Genomic DNA, 20,883 nt, shown 5'->3' on the forward strand with positions numbered 1-20,883 from the left:
ATAATTACTTTTAAACTACTTTTCTGAAAAGATATTCCTGTGGTAGGAACTATCCCAAAAAGGATCTCCCTAAGGCACTTTGATAGTGGAGCCAAACTTTTATAGGGAGAGAAAACAGTGGTAGAAAAAAAGCTAACCCCCTTCTATCAATACCAATTATCCAAAAAATCTCACTCCTTAGAAACTGGTCTATGTGTATTTTTAAGACTCCTTTTTCACCACCATTTCTTTCTAGAAAGCGTGAGTCCTTCAGTTGTGTCAGACTCTTTGCAACCCTGTGGACTGTAGCCCGCCAGGCTTCTCTGTCCATGGAATTCTCCAGGCAAGAATACTGGAGTGGAATGCCATTTCCTTCTCAAAAGTATTTATTTACCTATATCATAAAGATGAACTTTAAGTGGCCTTACAATATACCAAGTGGCCATTTTATTCTTTCTAAGCTCTGGTGCTACTGAATGGTTCAGCAAAAACACTGAAACAAGAATTTCCAAATAACATTCATCTTTGGAGGATACAGAAACCATGAATAGCTTAAATTTATTACAAAGTATCTACAAACAACACTAAATATATTTTATTTTCTAAAACATATACAAAAGGAAAATCACAGGCAGCACTTAAATATATTTGTTAAGACAATATTCGATTACTGCTCTATTAGCTCAATACTAATTTTCAACTTTGTAGTTCCCTGCCCCCATTGCTCTATTGTAATGGGATACATGAGACATGTTTCACAGAAGATGTTTTTTACTGCACACCTACAGAATCATATTTAAAAAATAAAAAGACACAGAACAAACATACATATGGATACAAGGAAAAAGATGCTAACTTTTTGACTGAATTAATAACACACTGGTGGAGGGGGCCCCCCACCCCCGCCACAGTTAGTTTTAATAGAGAAGTGATTTTAGTCCACTAGGTTTTACGAAAAAAGTTTTTATGCTTCCTGGTTATTTCATGGGATGAATTCTTGTTTGAGATAAATATACCTAAATTTGATTAGCTCTCTTTAGTCCTTTAACCACTCCCCTCTTCCTTTTTGGGATCATTAAGACTGGGTGTTCTTTGGAAGGAATGATGCTAAAACTGAAACTCCAGTACTTTGGCCACCTCATGCAAAGAGCTGACTCATTGGAAACGACTCTGATGCTGGGAGGGATTGGGGGCAGGAGGAGAAGGGGACGACAGAGGATGAGATGGCTGGATGGCATCACTGACTCGATGGACATGAGTTTGAGTGAACTCCGGGAGGTGGTGATGGACAGGGAGGCCTGGCGTGCTGTGATTCATGGGGTGGCCAAGAGTTGGACACGACTGAGAGACTGAACTGAACTGAAGATCAAATAATAATAACAACATAAATAAATTAAAAAACACTCACTTCTAGGGTAAGGTCACCATCTCAAACCACTCTAGGGCTATCAAAACCTGGAAGTAACTAAGAGTTTCAAGTTTAAAGCAGAAGTAGGGAAGAATCTAGTCTGTACCCACTCACACATAATAAACTAAAAGCAAAATCTGGACATAACTTCTTCCACTAAAAATTAGCAAATAAATTCAAGAACTTAACTAACTGTCCTGCACAAACTGTAAATAGCCCTAGTTGACAAAGGAACACTGAACACTTTCAACCAATTATTGTAGAAGAAATGTTTAAATCAGAAGAAAAATCCAAAATTTGCAACCTCCAAATGAAATAAAGGCAGCAGCCATTAGTTGATACTAAAACCATTAATAGAAAAATAAAATGGAAGGATCAGAATGTCACCACCTGAAACCACAATCTTAAAGTATCACTAAAATCACTAAAAGTGACCCAACCATATATTTTACGCTTCCAACTGAGATCACAAGGAACATCATATTCCATATTCTTGCTTTAAAAATGTAAATAACAGAATCTGAATCTAATCTAGCTTTTGGAGCTAATTTCTTATTTATATAAAAGATGCAGTGGATTGAAGAACAAGTTAATGCTACTATAGCCAGACCAATCCAGACTGTGGCATTTTCTAAAAGGATATAACTAGGTTTCTATAATAAATAAGTCAATGAAACTGAGGGTTGGGTGGAAGAAGATGACTTTAATAATCTCTATATAAAAATAACCTCTGTATCACTAATCTTCAGAATAATAGACACTCAGGAGACACAGTTACCAAATGCAGTATGTGGCTCTTGAAAAGATCCTATTCTGAACAAATCAACCCTTAAAAAACATTTTTTGAGACAATTGGGGAAATTCAAGATGAACTGGGTATTCAACATTAAGAGACCATTCTCAATTTTGGTAAGTTTTATGATCAGGTTTTAATCAACTTCCATCAGGTATGGTTGGTAAGAAAATGTCATTATTTTAGAGAAATTATGAAAATGTTTGAGATGACATAATGTTGAGGATTTGCTTTAAAATGTAACAGAAAAAATGAACAGATATAACAAGTGTGGAAACTAGTGAATGGAGATGATGAATATATAGGGTTTATTACATCAGTATATGATAAAAAAAAAAAACTTTAATAAAAGCTTTTAAAAAATCACCATGTAAATAACCCATTCAAAAAAAAAAGAGTTCACAAGTCATTTAAGTTTTAAAATATTAAGTTTTCAAAAATATTTAAAAAACTAGTTTGCTTGTTAATTTTATACATCATAAACACATAAAAAGAAAACCAAAGTCAATATAACAGTTAAACTTAACATCTATCAGTGGAACTGTATCAAGGCAGAGTTACAAGGCATGAATAAAAGAAAAGTATTAAAATACTGGGTCAACAGGTATGAAGAATATTTTTATGAGAACACTAATAACTGTGCTAAAAAGCTAAAATAAAGCATCTAAAATATTACATACTTTCTCTATAGCAGTAATGCTCAACTCCCACTACATAGTAAAACCATCTTGGAAACTTAAACAATTACAAATGCACGGAACCCCACTTGTAGTGATTTTCAGTCTAGGGTAGGGCCTGGTGACTTTGATGTGCAGGAAAACTGAGAAGCACAGATATATAAGGATTACAGATTTATCTAGATGGTTGTTACATCTATTCTCAATCATCAATTATTTTAACATCAAAAAATCTTATACAAAGTTTGCTTTTCTTTTAAAACTATATGATGAGAAAGGCTGCCACACAGAAGGCTCTATTCTTGGAATGTATTAACTGCATTAATTTAAAAAATGTAGATAGCGTGATCATGAAAAATTACTTTTAGCAATTTTCTAAAAGTGATCCACCCCTTAATAAATTAACTACACTTCTTAAACATGATAAAATGATCATTATAACGACATCTCAATTTATAATCTCAAGGATTTTTGATCACCTTGTTCTTTGATGTAGAATATGAATAACTAATAGTCTGCCAGGTTTGTGATTATGTATTTAAACATCAGATTTCTAACTAATTACAAAGCACTCATCTCCATTCTTAAATAAACTGCATTTTTGAAGACACAGTGATTCCTAACTCTGCAAGAAAGCAGCAGAGAAGCCACATAAAAACTTACTGTGTAAAATAAACCAATTAAAATTTATAATATTGATTCCAAAATGACTAAACTCAGTCAACTGCTTAGATACAAAAATGATACAAAATAAAGTGAATCCCCTTAAATATTTGGCAGAAAAGAATTATCACCTAGTTATCTGTTTCCCTGGTGGCTCAGATGGTGAAGTGGCTGCCTACAATGTGGGAGACCCGGGTTCGATCCCTGGGTCGGGAAGATTCCCCTGGAAAAGGAAATGGCAACCCACTACAGTACTCTAGCCTGGAAAATCCAACGGATAGAGGAGCCTGGTGGGCTACAGTCCATGGGGTCGCAAAGAGTTGGATACTACTGAGCGACTTCACTTACTTTCTTTTCTATCTGTGTTCTTACAGAATTTTTGAAACACAGGGATACCTATAAATTATTTCACTTTGAACAAGTACAGCTTAAGAAAGACTCAAGCTGAAAATGGATCTTATCAATATTAGTTTGTTGTAATCTGAAGTCACCTGATTAGATATCAATGGAAGCAAATAAACAGAGAAAAAAATTTAGTCACCATTCCAGAAGGTATGACCTTACTAAAACAATACTGCATGTCACTAGTCACTACAAACAGCGTCTGATCACTACTTTAAAAAGTAAAATAGTAAGTGATTCTTCATAAAGATTATACTATCCACCAAAGGCGAGTGAAGGGGGCGAGGGTGCAAAGTTACCTTAATGTCCTATAAATGGAAATGTTTGGATTATGATGAATTATTTTAAAACATTTTTTTCCATAACTGGCCAATCTACAGTAACAGTATAAAGCTGAATGCTCAGCTCATAAAATAGGAGCAAAATATCCTTAATATACATTTAACATGTCTTGTACACTCCAAAAGAAAGAATCCACACAACCAATTCAGATTTGTAAATATCTGATGAGCATTTAGAAATTATAAACTAGTTCATAAAATGATAAAAATTAAAATAATCTGACATCCTTATTAATACCCTAGCAAATAAAAATACTAATACTCAATGCTGAACAGGAAAAAGTAGAATAGCCAGCCTCACATACCATGTATGTTAAATTAATTATCACCATTCTGGAAAGAAATTTCAAACAAGAATCACAAGGCTTTAACATTTCTCTGACACAATGATTCTAGTTCTATAGTCTAAGTAAATAAAGGACAAAAACATTACATACAGGTACTGGTGGTCACAATGCCATTTATATTAATGAAAAGTATGAAGGGAAACTAAACGTTCAACATAAATACAAAAGTATTATATATCCATTATAGCAGTCTATCTTGCTATTACAATTACCATTTTTTGGAAAAAAAAAAAAAAAAAAAAACCCTCAATAAAATGACAAACACAAAACTGCAGTGTGATTTTAATTTTTTACAAATATGTATTTACATAGAAAATAAGAAAAAAAATATATCAAAATATAGGTAGTTATCTTATGAATTATAAATATATTCCTTTATTTGATTTTTAAAATTTATAACTCACCTTTAAAAAACTATTTGAGGATATTTAAAAATTTAAAAATCCCCGTTAAAACATGTAAACAATGAAGTCATTTAGTAAAGGAAGATGAATTCACATATTTTCACCCCAAAATATTTTTCTATGTTGACACTATATGGTAGTTTAAGTGTGCAAATAGTATTATGTTTTAAATAAGTATATACCGTTATTACACAATACTTTATTGCTAAAAAATGCTAACTATCATGACAATGCTGGGCTGCCACAAACCTTCAATCTGTAAAAGAACACAGTTATCTGTGAAGCACACTGAAACAAGGTATGCCAGAATATTATACTGAAATCTTCAAGACAGAGCAGTGACACCAAATTAATTTACTAAAAACTGAGCAACTTTACTCACATTCTTTTAATGCAAAAATGCAGAACACTTGAGAAATGATAAAAGCACTGAATAAGACAAAAGTTAAGTTATGCCAGGATTGTATAATCTTTTATGAGAAAGATTTCTTATTTATTATTACTCTAAAAAAGAATTCCACCAAGGCCATTACAAGAAAAATGATAAACTCCATAGACAAATCCATGACTCCAACCAGAATCCAAAAAACATACACAAATTCATCAACTACCCCCCCAATAGGCAAATACACATAGCTCTTAGGGTCCCAGGAAGTGATTACTGGTCTAAGGAAGTACTATGTTTGAAATTAGCTGAAATTTCTCGGTCTTTTACCATTGTTTATTTAATAAGTTCAAAGTAAAATTTTAAACTCCTTAGAAATGACTATAAAATCTTCGTATCATCTTCTACTTTGGTTACTTTAAGAATTAAATAATGTATCTGCCAAGTACCTTGCAGAACCCCTAGGATCTAGAAGCTATTCAATAAATGTTGATTTTTGTCTTTTCTATAAGTTCTATCAGTAAAAAATTAAGAATTCATAGTAACAATTACAAGCAAAGGCCATGATTCATTCATTACTGTCTCATTCTTGACTTTAAAAAAACGGTACACCATAAAATTGTTAATATTATTTACTTACAAGCCAAGTTGAGGAAATAAAGCTTTAAACTAAGCCCACAGAGTGATGGAGATTCTCTCAGGAAAGAATGTTATCAACCTAAAGAATTCATTATGATAAATTTATCATGATAAATTTATTATGACAAACTGCTATAATTTCTGCAAGTTGTTATTAGACAATCAGAATAAGGTTAAGTTTTGTCTAAAATTATCAGAATTAATTTCAAATATCAAATGCTTCTCTTGTGCATTAGTGTCTCTCTGTTCATAGATGATGTATCACTTATATAACATATTTATAAATGGATAACACATGTTACATATCCACACTAAATAAGTGATGCTTTTTCTTTTTAAATTGATGAATGTAAGCTCAACTTATGTTCATCAAACTCCGGGAGACAGTGGAGGACAGAGGAGCCTGGCATGCTACAGTCCATGGGGACACAAAGAGTTGGATAATACTTAGCAACTGAATAATAGCAATAAGCTAAACTCTAAGAACAAGTTTGCGATTCATCAATCTTGGGTTCCATACGTCCAGAAACATTCATTTAATGATAATCTTACAAACTTCAGAAACCAAGAATTCCCTGAATTCATCAAAAGGAAACTAAAATGTCATCTGAAGTTATAAATCACTTATTTTACTTACAAAATAACATTTTCTGTTATTTTTTCTTCATCTTGACTCTGTCAACTATTAGTTGCAAATATTTGTGTTTTTTTTATTAGGTGGGTCAAACCCATTGCTGAATGAGGTGAAATATAATAACTAAGACAAAATGCAAATAAACACCAAAATAAATTTTATATAAAATTCTTCCTAGTTAAACCTGTGTTTTAAGACTACGATATGTTTTGAAAAATCCATATACCTACTCCCATTATATGCTGCCTCTGTTAACTTTCTGGGTTTTTTTTGTGCAGGGCTAAACTGAAACAATCAGATTGGTTTTCCAATCTAACTGAAACAATTAAGACTGAATATGCACAATGGCTTCTAGATAGCATGACTTTAAAGTGTAAATGTTTTATTAAGAACTCAACAGTATTTTTTCATTAGAGCTTTTCCTCTTCTATTTTGGGAGAGAAGATGAGATAGGTAAAAGGAATGTGACACAACTTTAATTATACTTATGAATTTAGGTTTTTCTTCCAACAGTATTCATATACATTCTTACCTGAGGGGGGGGGCGGATCTAACATAATTTCTTAAAATTCAAAATGGGAGATTCATTATACTTACTGGAGTTTAACAGGCACTTGCCCATTTGGCAGAAGTGGTACAGACAATAAAAATCATACCTAAGAGAGATGTTTCCTTGGCAAATGCTGCAGCTATAGCTGGATCCAATGCAGGTTGTCCATCCCCAGATGGAAGATCAGGTCGAGTATAATCCCTACTTTTATCATTGTTGTATTTTACATTCAAATTCACAAGCTTGGAAAAATCAATCCTTAGGGTACAGCAAGCATTATAAATATTCTGACCATCTAGGGCCTGTAAAAGTGAATAAAGTATATCAGCAATTTTAAGAGATAAAAATTAGAAAAAGTACGACTCTGACAGAAAACTCAACAATGAAAAGCTGTACATAATAAAAGTTGCCAGGAAAGGGATCAAATTCCATACTCTTTTCTTTGCTACACTAGCTGTGTGTATATTGTTTTCCACAAATACTACTGTCTTTAAATAGAAAGTGCTACTTAAATATAAAATATAACCAGTTAAATATATGTGCTAATATACTTTCAATTTCAAAAACCTGCAAATATTTTAATTAAAAAAAACAAAGGTCACAAATATAGTTCATCCTGCCAAAATAGTACTGTAATATCAATAGTTTGCACAATAGTTAAAAGTTAATTTTATTACACATATATTTTTTGCTGGATGGTAATACTTATGCTCTAGAGTTGAAAGACCACTCAATTAGGTCACCTTGAACAAGTTATTTAATATTTTCTAATCTCAGAATCTGGAAGACAGATGACAATGGCTGCCATGCTTCCTTGCAGGATTATTGTAAGGATTAGATAAAAGACCACATGTGTGCAAGTATCATGAATTATAAAGCACAGAAAAAGGCATATAAAGCATATAAAAAAATATGCTGCTGTTATGTTTTTTTCTCTTCCTATATAATCGCCATTTATACTCCAGCTAGACAGAAGCTTGGAACAAACTAGACAACAGGAGAATATATTGTTGATTTTTTATTAGAAGAACAAACATTTTCTTTATAAAGTTCAGAAATGAAGAACATGTTTAGCTCTAATTCACTTCAAAAATAAAACAACAATTCTTCTGGTAACAATACATAAATAGATCAAGCCTGATATCTATGTAGATCAAGATCTACTAGGTGTGTAAATATAGAACTATATTAATAGTAGACAAACATATTTTTCACACTTGATGTTTGAAAGAGAATTTTTATATTACTTCAGTATGACTATTTTAATGGCTGTATTATTGGAGAAGGAACGTAACTGAAACAGACTTAAAAATAGTCAAGAGTGTTCTGTTATGGAAAAAGGAAACCTCAATAGCTGCTTTGTATATAAAGTTTATAGTTAAAATATTATATTTAAAATACTCCCACTCTGTGAAAAGAGGAAAACCCTTTCCTTTAACATACAAAATTAAGATTTAAGTGAATATATTTACCAAGCTAAAAGCTAACTTAAAAACACAATTCAACACAAGTTTCCCCATTTCTATATTCACATAAAGGGACTACATGCACATCAGGATTTGAATTCTATTTGAATTAGGGAAAGCACCTATCATCACATGAGAATGGGAAGTATCAACTCTCTCAGGCAGAGTAATATAAATATTAATTCAATACTTCATAAGTAATTAATTCTTATTCAATACCTAATAAGTAATTAATTCAATACTCTGCTGTAAAAGCAAACAAAGCACTGAAAATAGGTCTTCATTTACTCATTCCTATAGGGGAAATGGCGAGTCATGTAATAGAATCTATGTCTCTACCTTATACATGAATGTCAAAATTCACTCTTAGGCGACTATTTCAATAATATATAAAAAATCTGATATAAGAAAAGACCTGACTTTGGATCATAGTACCTCGATTAATGCAAGAAGTAACGTACTGATACAAAATGACTAACTTCAAAACAAGCAGTTTCTTTGGGGCCAGGTTCTATCAAAGAGGTTGACTGCCAAATATCTTAATGATTATGCTAACTGCTTGAAAGCTATCTAGAAACCTTTAACCAAAAAAAAAAAAAAAAACCTTTATGTAGGTATTATACACAGGTATACCTAAGATACACACAAGGTATACACACAAGGCACACACAAAACTGTACCTTAGATACAAGAGCTAGAGAAATCAGGAAACAATATGTATATAAGCAACAGGGGAGAGGAAAAGAGCTAAGGATACATGATAACAGAAATCCAGGCATTTTCAATAGCTGGCTGAGGTAAAATGACAAGTGAAGTAAGAAGAAAAATTAAAATAAACTATATATGCAAGCTCACTTTAAGTTCATTGTTATTTGCCAACTTCCAGGAAATAACAGTAGCACACAAGTCAGTCAGTGTTCAGCAATCAAGATTGTAGTGATCTTGCTGGAGTAAAGATTTCTGACAGTAAAAGCCCAAGTTAATTTGCAAAAAAGCCTCTCAAATGTATCTATGCAAAGGGAAAGTTTGGAGAGTACATGAAAACCATCAGGAAAAAATATCTTCATAGTAAATATAAGATTTATGTCAAAAACATGATAAACTCAGTAAAGATGTTAAATATAGAATGAATAATTAACACCACAATGAAACACTGCATATGGATAAAAAATAGGAAAAGCCACTAATGAAACTTAATGAAATATATTCTCCTGGAAGGAAATCATTAATGATAGGATTTCCAAAAGACACAGTGTCACTGTGCAGTGTCAACTGCACATATTCCTAATAAAAGTGGATAATACCCCTAAAAGCTGTGTTACAATTTTCTACCAAGTGTGTTACAATTTCAGGGTTGTATAAATTAAATAATTTTAAAAGATCCTGGTGAAAAGGAGTCTACTTCTATACCTTGAGGGCTTCCCTGGTGATTCAGAGGTTAAAGCATCTGCCTGAAATGCGGTAGACCTGGGTTCGATCCCTGGGTCGGGAAGATCCCCTGGAGGAGGAAATGGCAACTCACTCCAGTATTCTTGCCTGGAGAATCCCATGGACGGAGGAGCCTGGTAGGCTACAGTCCACGGGGTCACAAAGAGTCGGACATGACTAAGCGACTTCACTTTCTATACCTTGAAAATACAGAAACTGAACTAGAAAGCCACAGTAAGTGAATGATATTTTTGTTTGCCAATACACTGAAAAAGATTTCTGAAAAAGGCATTAGGGCCTTTTCATTAATAAATGTGAGGATCATTTAAAATAATTTACTTTTTATTTGATAATCATTATTTTTACAATGATTGGTGATTACTGGTGGTGACTACCACCCTAAATGCCAACCTCAATATACGTAACATTACCTTGTTGGTTGACTTAAGAGGGTTTTTATTTTTAATTAACTAATTAAAAGATCATGACTTTACAATATTGTAATGTTTTTTGCCATACATAGACATGAATTATCCATGGGTGTACATGTGTCCCCTGACTTCAGAGGTTTTAAGAGAGACTGGACTGCAATATACACGAACCTCAGAACAAATTCAGGAGATGGTTAAATTTTTCCCCTCCAACCCTCACTAATACAACTCCATTTTTAAGATTTTTTTTCCTGAGTTACTATTCTCTTATAAAATAAAATGCTAGGGGGAAATAATTCCAATTAACTGAAAGTAATTGCCAAAGATCGTAACTAATACATGGCAAGAGTCTGGTTGGCAATGTCACTCAAGCTGCCTTTACATGGCAGCAATTCCCAGGGCTTGAAAAACTAAACAGAGCAGTGGGCTCCCAATCCCAAAGATTATAACTGTTAGCTCAGAGGAGCCTAAGAGTCCCATTTTTTATAAGCAATCTATATGAAAAGAAGGTTCTGAACCATACTTTAAAAGAACACTCTAAGTTCTCTTCCCCTCCAAACCTAAAGATACACTATGCCTGCTAAATGAATTCCCAAGGCATAGGTGATATTTTTTCATTCTCTCAATCATCTGAACAACTATCACTATAGAAGTAGAGAAGCAGGCTTGAAATTCTCTTCCCAAACTATTATTCCTTACCTGTAAATTTTACATGATTTCTACTGTTTTAACAAGCATAAAAATGTAGCACCTGAATTACAAAGTTTAGATCTAACTCATTTTATTACACACTGAGATGTACATGGATGGTTGAAAGGTAGGAAGAGATCTACAGCACACCAGCTGTCGGCTAAGTTGTGTCACGTTGAAAAAAATGCCCTCATATCTATAATGTGTTAGGTTCTAAGAACACAGCAGAGAACAAAGCAGACATGACAACCACTCTTATACAGCTTATAGTCCAACAGATAACACAGACACTTTTTTGTTTAGTTGCTCAGTCATGCCCAACTCTTTTGCAACCCTATGGACTACAGCCCAGCAGGTCTTCTGTCCATGGGATTTCCCAGGCAAGAATACTGGAGTGGGCTGCCATTTCTTCCTCCAGAATTCAGACACTTAATAAGTAATCATAAATTTGATCCGTGGTGGTGAGAACTAAGAAAAGAAGGGATCAAATCTAGTTGAAAGGTTATAGAAGACCTCTCTGGAGAAGAGATTCCTAAACTGAAACTTGAAAGACAGAAATGAGTTGGTCATAAAGAGATGAAGAGGAAAGTATTTTATTTTATTTATTTATTTTTTCCACTCAGATTACGTTCTTTCCCTCTTCATCTCCTAAAAGGAAAAGAAGAACGATCATCAATGGCTAACGGCAGCTGCAGAAGCAACACCAAAAGCCGACTTCACACTCAGAAGAGAACGCTTTATCTCTTCCTCGTGGTTTCGGGTGCTCTACACGTTCAGAGAAACTTCTCCAGTAATGAACTATAGAAATGATCCCTGAAAGTATAGTCTTGAGAAAAGTATTTTAGCACATAGAATATAGCAAGTTGTAAGCCCATGAGATCAGAGAATACACAGCATACACAAGAATTTAAAGAAGTTCAATACACATTAGATGCAGACAAATACTGTTTGATTCCATTTATGAGATACCTAGAATACTCCAATTCATAGTCAGAAAGTACACTGGTAGATGCCAGGGGACTTGGAGTGAAGTTGGGGAGGGGAACTGGGGAGTTAGTGTTTAATAGAGACAGAGTTTCAGTTTAGGAAGGTGGAAAATTCAGACATGGATGATGGTGAAAGTTGCACAACAAAAATATGGTTAAAATAGTATTTTTTATGTGACTTTTACCACAATAAAAATCATAAAAAAAAAAAAAAAAAAGCCCAATATGGTTACAGAGGTGTAAGATGAGACTGGAGAGGCAAGATTTAAGAGTTTTATGTAAGTATGTTAAAGAAAGAGCATTTTTATACCAAGGACACAAATCAGTCATTGAAGGGTACAGAGAAAGGAAGAAATATGACTTTAAGTTGAGATCATTCTTAAAACTCACAGCGGTGGATTTAGACTAGAAGGCCAATGAGGCACAGATTTAAGAGATGGCTTGATGGTTTAGATTAGTGCTACTCAAACTGTGGTTCATGGACTAGCAGCCCAGTTCACCTTGCATGAAAAGAAGTTTGTATCAGAATTTATGATCAATATTGACACTAAACAAACTATAGCTTAAAGTAAGCTAATTTGAATGTTGGCACAAGCTTCTTATAGCATTGGAGACTAGCACTTTGAAAAACACTAGCTTAGGCTACGGTGACGACAATTAAGAGTTGGAGGCAAAAGGATAGACTGAACAAAAATTTAGGATCTAAAATCAGTAAGATTTGGTGATAGGCTGAAAGGAGGAAGAAGAAAGATTCAATGTTTTCTGTCTTGTTTCTTAGATTGATGGTACTTTGTCCTGATCAATACCTAGAGAATGGTATATGAAATACAGATTTTAGTATTTTTGGTGGTGGTGGGGCGGGGGGTGACAGGAGTTTAATTGAACACACTAAGTCTGAAGGTGCTCCACCGTCCTAGCCTGGGTCTCTCAGAAGATGTGTGACCTAGAAATAAAGTTATATGAGTACTGTCAGAATCACAAAGTGTAACTAAGCTGTGTATAACAGGTGAGGTCCCCCTAGAAGAAGGGGAGGGATACAACAAATAATGAACAGAGAGGTGGGATGTATCTAGGTGAGAAGTGTTAAAGACCAGGAGAAAAAAGGATTTTAAGAAAGGGAAAGACAGATTCAGTGTCAAAGGTTACCTAGAGGTTAGGTAAGATAAGGACTGAACAACTCTGATGAGATTTAGCTACTCCAGTGATCCCTTGTTGAGTAAATGGGTGCTGAAACCAAATTACAATAAGTAGAGAAATAAGAAGGGAATAAGTATAATAAGCAAAGACAACTTATTTAAGAAGTGTGGTTATAAATGAAAAGAAAGGGAGATGAGGTGTTAGATGGATAAATATACGAATTATGGAGTTAAGGGTAATAAATTCATTAAAAAAAAAAGAGAGAGACATTTAGGCACACTTGAAAAACTGGTGAGAAGTAACTAACATGGAGAAAAATACAAGAGAAAGGGGAGATAAAAGTACAAAGACTCCTAAGAGGCAGAAGAGGGTGGTGTCTGGTGTTTACTGGTCTTAGAAATATCTATGCCTTATATCTAGAAGAAAGAAATGTGTGGGTATAAGTATATTTTGTGAGAAAGGCTGATAAGAGTTTCCATCTGATAGTTTCTTTTTTTTTCTGAGAAGCAGTAGGCAAGGTCATAAGAGTGAAAAGCGACTTGGTAGAAAGACAAATTTCCATCTGATACAGACAATTGTGGAAAATGGGAGAACATGCTGACTGAAGAAACGTGGTAAGATTTTGCAGGCAGAGTAGAGGGCCTATTTGTAGTTAATGCTGATGAGTTTAAACTGCTATCAACTGGTTAGATTATGTGATATTCTCTGGCTACACTCAATAGTCCAGATAAGGTATGAAGAAAAAATACTGGAGTCATCAAAAGTATAGGTTTTAAAAGGAGTCTGGATTACAAGATAATGGGACAAGCAAGATTAGAAAATAGATTCCTTTTTTCCTTCACCAGTAAGTGCAATACAGTAAGCTCAGATACCAGAATAAAAGCTTAATAAAGTAATTATCTCTGTAGGTTTTTGTAGAGAAGACCTGAGTGTATGTAAACATTCACAAACACCAGTAGTTTAATGCTTATTTTCTGTGCAGAAGATCGGTTAAATGAAAACCTATTAAATACTGAAAAATATATATAAACTACTTTCCCCATTGAATCACATAGCCCAAATGAGGTACAATTCTGAAACAAATTCCATTTCACTGGTCCTTTACTAAACTGTGTTCCTCTGGATCAGAAGGGAATGACAAAAAGAAAATATTCCACATTAAGAAAAATGTGCACTATATTTAAATTTGTTTGAAGTTGTGAAAAATGCCATCAAGAACATGGCTTCTAGATTGTCTGCTATTGATCAAACCTCATACCACAATTATTTTGGTATCTATTTTTATCTCCAAAGTTGGAGGGCTGAAACATGTTAGGAAAGTTGATTATTTTTGAAAAAACAACTTTATAATTGCTAATTTATTCCTGAAAAGGGAAGTATGATTAGATCATGCAATTGGGAACCACTGAGTAGAAACATACTGGAGAAGAGTAGACTGAAAAAATGTCTACTTTACAGATGTGTACATTATAAATCATTTACCTCTTTGAATCTTAGTATCTGCTAACAGGAAAAATTCCTGTTCAGTTTACAATACAGAGTAGTCAGAAAAAGAATGAGATAATAGCACTTGGTAAATCATTTCAATTATGCTATTATTACTAGTAAAGTCTTTCTGCTACCTGAAGCTACTTCTGCTCCCCAAATGAGATTCTAAGAATGGAAATGAAACAGTAGTTAAAAATGGCCTGGTTTCAAACAAGTTGTTTTAATCTGGAGGTAGCACTGAAGTAATATATCATAATCAGTCTGAAAGTAAAAGAGTGAAAGAGAGAAAAAAGAGGTAAGACCATTTTAAGTGGAAGATGGCTGATTTAATGGTTTAACCACTCCGATACTCTTGCCGGGAGAATTCCATGGACAGAGAAGCCTGGGGCAGGCTATTATAGTCCACAGGGTTGCAAACAGTCAGACACGACTAAGTGACTAACACTTTACACACACTTAATAAATATTTAATTTTTTAATAGTGGAATAAAAATAACAATATTATACTACAGCATAAGAAGTTAAAGAGACAAAGGAAGATTTAAATAAGACAAAGACTGGTATGCAGTTTTCAATGCTAGCTGTAACATGAGCAAATTTTGCTGCTTTGAATAGTTTCTTACCCTCCATATACAACAACAACAACAAAAAGGTAAGTGATTGGAATAAAAAGGAGACCAAGAGCATATCGAAAAAACCTATTTTTAAAAAATACTTAAAAAGAATATCGGAAATCAACTGAGAGCTTATTACAGCATTTGAGCCACATGAGTACTGATATATTTCAGCCAAAGTACCTTACAGCTAATTAAGTACTTTGAAACTCCCACTGGAAAATGTAAAATCTTAAACAGGTATGCATGCATAATATAATCCTGCTATATCCTCAAGAGCACAAAATATTTGGACCTAGATAAAACAAAAATGCAGAATATAAGCCTATATTATAGATAACTACAAATATGACAATTGTTAAAAATAAATATTTCTTTTTATCACAAATACTAAGCTTTCTAATACTATCTCTATGACATTAATCTGTGTCATCTAAAATGCTATATGGTACTGCTAAGTTATGTCAATATTAGTTACTGACATAATATTAATATTAATATGTAAAATAATAATATTAACGATATTAGTTACATATATATGTGTGTGTATATATATCTGCCACTAAAAATTATTGCTCTCAAAAAAACCTAGACTTACTAGTTTTGCTTGCTGAGCGTTTACTGGATCGCCATACTGGAGAAGAGCTTGAAACTGGTTATTTTTTGTAAATGTGATTATCTTCAATACAGCACCAAACTTAGAAAATATCTGTTAAAATATTAAAAATCAAAACAAATTATATCTACTGTATTATTATTTCTTCATTTTATAGATAAAATGCAAATGAAATTAAACTTACTTGGTGAAGAACATCAAGTGTTACAGGATAATACATATTGTCAATAATTATTCTAAGCACTGGACTCTGGGCTGGAGTCACTGCACTCTCACTAACTGTGGTGCCACTAAGAGGAGTATTTGCTGTCTGGACAGCAGTCACAGCTTGAAGAACTGCTTGAGCACGCTAAAAATCAAAACATAAGCACTTTAGAAACATTCCTGGTATATTCACTTATACTTTGCTACATGCTACAGTATTAAATTCTTTTCTAGAACACATACGGATTAAATAAAATTTAACACTCACTCAGTAAATACACTTTTAAGCACCTGCCATAAGCCACATATTGCCTGTTTACAGTTCAAGTATCATACTAGTATTTACCTCAAAACAGTTATTGAGGGTTTGGGACCAATGCTGAACAAGATAGATAAGTCATGTAATTTATTCTCAAAACAGCATGATGTAGTCTGACAGATTCAGAAAATGTTTTAAACAGAAACTTTTAGAGAACAATGAAACTTTAACATTATTCATTCCATAAAAAAGGCAAATGGCAAACCTTAAGAAGAAATTACTAGATTATCCAAAAGAACACCTATAAAGCTTATTATTTCTAATAAATCCTAAAAGAGAAACATTCAGATACAAATTTTTTTTTGATACTAGTGTAACTTTTGAAACCAAAATTTTTACAACAGAAACTGATGTATACCACAGTACACAGCCATAAAATTTTCAGGAAAACTTCAAGATAAAATATAAAGAATCTTTCCCATCCATGTTATTGTTTCTAATATATCATTAATGGTAAAATGCACTATCCTTTTATGTAGGACTAATAAGATATTGCTAATTGAACCATGACAGATCAACTTATAAGACATATCTTGATTTCTGAGATTTTAAAAAGTGAAAAAAATATATACAGAATTGAGAAAATACAGTATTTTTAGGAAATATGTCAACTAAATCTATGTTAAATGCTCCAAAAACACTGCCTTTATTACCATTATGTCTTTTCTATTATTTCTCTGACAGATTCACTGATAAGGAAATAATTGTTTTCTACCTTATTTGGGGGTCAAAAAACCTATATAAAGGCAAATAACTGTTAAATATAATAGTAACTAACACCTCTATGCTGCTTTACAGTTTGAAGAAGTTGTACTGGCAGACGAACAGGCATATATATAAACAAAGCACAGCGATAAATGAAAAGGAAGACAAACACAAAAGAATAAGAACACTTATGTATAAGGAAGGATCCGTGCTCCCTTTAGCAGCACACATACCAATATTGAAACAATACAGAGTTTAACATGGTCCTATGCAAATATGACCCCCAAATTCATGAAGTGTCACATTTTTTTCTGGACCTGTTAGCTAAAGTGGTGTTGGTAATCATTTTGCAAAACATAAATAAATCATTTTGCAAAACATAAATAAATCATTTTGCAAAACATAAATAAATCAAATAAATAAGTTGTATATCTTAAAATTTACACAATGTATATGTCTATTATCTCAACAAAGGTGAGGGGATGCTCATTTCACTGAGATCAGCCTTGGGATTTCTTTGGAAGGAATGATGCTAAAGCTGAAACTCCAGTACTTTGGCCACCTCATGCAAAGAGTTGATTCATTGGAAAAGACCCTGATGCTGGGAGGGATTGGGGGCAGGAGGAGAAGGGGACGACAGAGGATGAGATGGCTGGATGGCATCACTAACTCGATGGACGTGAGTCTGGGTGAACTCCGGGAGTTGGTTATGGACAGGGAGGCCTGGCGTGTTGCGATTCATGGGGTCGCAAAGAGTCGGACATGACTGAGCGACTGATCTGATCACATCTGATAACTAGGAAATCACAGAGCATAATCTCAAAGAGACCACACACTCATCTAGTCAAACTTCGTCATCTACATGATAATTAAATAAAACATGACCTATAAATTTATGTTAGCTAAAGTGACTAAAATCCAACATTTTGAAATATATGATAAATATTTAATACAATGGACATATTTACACGACTTATAGATATTATAAAAGAAGGATGAAAGTATTTCTAGAACAATGTTTGTTAAATATTTGAACATATTTAGTCCAATACAAATTTAAATAAAGTATTTTAAGTAGCTCATTGCAATATCACTTTCTTCATTAATGAACATGTCTACATACATTTATTATAATAAGCATGGAAATATCACAACTTAGAACAACCCTTCTGCTACTATTTCAAATAACTGAATCAAATAATCAAATACCTTTCTAAACAGGAATCACATGATCATGGCATACTATCCAAACAGTATAAAAGTTAACTTTCCTCTGCAACTCACTCACCTGTATGCTTTCCCCTACGAACCCTCACAATAATCTTGGGTATTCTTCCAGAGACATCACCTACATATTCAAGCATGTATGTACATATATACTCCATACAAGCATATAAGCACTTATCTACTGCATATCTTTCTTTCCAATACTATACTCACTCTCTACATCTTCCTTTTTTTACCTTAACAATTATGTTCTCTATTAACAAAGAACTTCATTCATGTTTCATACATGTTTTAAAAATATTCATGGAGCAGAGGTGACCTGCCAATCTAGATTTTAATTAAACTTTGTATTGAAACAATCATACACATAAAAGGACACAAATCATGAGTATACACAGCTCAATAAAATATCAAATAAACCATATCATGAAAGTACTATCGAGATAAAAAACAGAACATTACCAACACTCCAAAAGCCACACACACGTTTTCTCCCAGTTATGTAAATGGAATGTACTACTCTGGTCTGGCTTCTTCCAATAAACATAATTTTTATGATGTCCATTCAAGTTTTGGATGCACCAGTAGCTTGTTCATTCTTTTTGCCAGGGAGTATTCCAACAAATAAATATACCACAACACATTCTACTGCTGCTCAACATTTAGATCATTTCCAGCCTTGGGTAATTACATATAGTGTGCGATGAACTTTCACATACATATCTTTTGATGCACATACATATAAATTTTCTCAGATATATGACTAGTAAAATTACTATGTCAAAGAACAGGAATTTGCTCAGCTTTAGCTGATAAATGAAGATTTAAAAAACTATTCTACCAACTTACATTCCCATCACTTATTTGTAAGAGTTCAAGCTTTTCTACATTGTTCCAACACTTGGAATTACCTCATTGTATCCAATATGGTAGCACATAGCAGTATCTCACAGTGATTTTAAATTGCATTAAAGGTTCTTAATCCAAACCTAATCCACTTTGTAGATCAGAGGATGGCTTTCAAGGAAACTGGCTTATGGAAACTTGAAGATGTCTAACAACTGGTCATATGAAGTGTGGGATAGAAACTTGGCACAAACATAGGCAGGTCACAATATTTCAGGCAAAAGTTACATCACAGAAACAGTGGCCTCCAAAGACAAAATAAGAGAAGGTATGCCAAGTTATAGGATCTATCATTACTACTGAGATAGAAGCACAGGAAAATGGAGGGGGGAGCAGCCACAGAAAGAAACAGTAGTCATCTCAGAAAGGACCTTTATCCTGAGCATGAAAACAAACTGCTGCAGGGGAGCAAGTTAGATCTGTGCATTTTAGAAAGAGATACACACACATTTGTACTAGGGAGAAAGTATTCAAGACAAAAATTAAAGATCAGTAAGAGAGTTACTAACTTTCCTAGTGGCTCAGACGGTAAAGCATCTGCCTACAATGCAGGAGACCTGGGTTTGATCCCTGGGTTGGGAAGATCCCCTGGAGAAGGAAATGGCAACCACTCCAGTAATCTTGCTTGGAAAATCCCATGGACGGAGGAGCCTGGTAGGTTAAAATCCATGGGTTGCCAAAGAGTCAGACACGATTGAGCGGCTTCACTTCAAGAGAGTTATTAGGTAAGATTATTACATAGCTAAGAAATGGCTATGTCTGAGCAACTGAAGTAGAAAAAAAGAAATGAAAACTGGGCAGATATTGAGAAGAGTGAATTCATACGACTTGTGACTTGATAAAAGGTTGTGGAAGAATTCATGGTTGATGTACATATTCGTCTCTCTTTTGTTATAAAACACTATTAAAATGCCTATAAATAAATAAAAAATGGAATAAATGCAGACACTGAAGAGAGGTCATCACTGGCCAAGAATAATTTTATCAGAAATTGCATGGACTGAAGACACAGTGAACACATAGCAAACAGCGTTTGCATTGGTAGCAGCCATAGGAATCAAATTAGAAACTGTCAAGTACACAGAAGGCGGTGAAATGGAATGTGAAAATAAAAGGATTAACAGAAAGCCTAGCTAACAAACAGCTAAACTCTTCTTCCTCCTCACCATCAACCAACTTAATAAAAACAAAATCAACAACTAAACACCCCCTTAGAAGAACAGAAACTCTAAAGAGGGTTTTAAAGGCCTAAGTAAAGACCTCTTTGGCATTTGGGGGGATCCCAGCTTAGTATCCAACTCATTACTTTACTCTAGAGGAAAGCATGTAAAGTCCAATAAAACCTAACTGCCCATTCTGAAATATAAAACAAGCAATGAGAGCGGGTGGGATGAAGGAGGAGAGCAAGATAAACAGCTAATACTAAGGAAAGTAAAAGCGGAGT

At 33.6% G+C, this 20,883-nt stretch overlaps 1 protein-coding gene and 2 non-coding genes across 6 annotated transcripts in view; 1 reads left to right on the plus strand and 2 right to left on the minus strand.

The window, feature by feature from the left end:
- PTBP2 (polypyrimidine tract binding protein 2) overlaps window positions 1-20,883 on the minus strand; it is an 85,745-nt gene that overhangs the window by 18,803 nt on the left and 46,059 nt on the right. For all 4 annotated transcript variants that reach the window (XM_070367629.1, XM_070367628.1, XM_070367627.1 and 1 more), the window contains exons 6-8: window positions 16,263-16,427; window positions 16,061-16,171; window positions 7,329-7,524 (exon numbers count right to left, since the gene is read on the minus strand). In XM_070367629.1, the coding sequence (XP_070223730.1) occupies window positions 7,329-7,524; window positions 16,061-16,171; window positions 16,263-16,427 (472 nt within the window). The remainder of the gene's footprint in view (window positions 1-7,328; window positions 7,525-16,060; window positions 16,172-16,262; window positions 16,428-20,883) is intronic.
- LOC138987370 (small nucleolar RNA U3) lies at window positions 11,852-12,066 on the minus strand. The gene has a single exon (XR_011463846.1). It is a non-coding gene; the product is annotated as a small nucleolar RNA U3 (small nucleolar RNA).
- On the plus strand, window positions 17,515-17,617 carry LOC138987319 (U6 spliceosomal RNA). Its single transcript, XR_011463808.1, has one exon. It is a non-coding gene; the product is annotated as a U6 spliceosomal RNA (small nuclear RNA).

This window comes from Bos mutus, chromosome 3, assembly GCF_027580195.1.
Source record: "Bos mutus isolate GX-2022 chromosome 3, NWIPB_WYAK_1.1, whole genome shotgun sequence".
NCBI lineage: Eukaryota > Metazoa > Chordata > Mammalia > Artiodactyla > Bovidae > Bos > Bos mutus.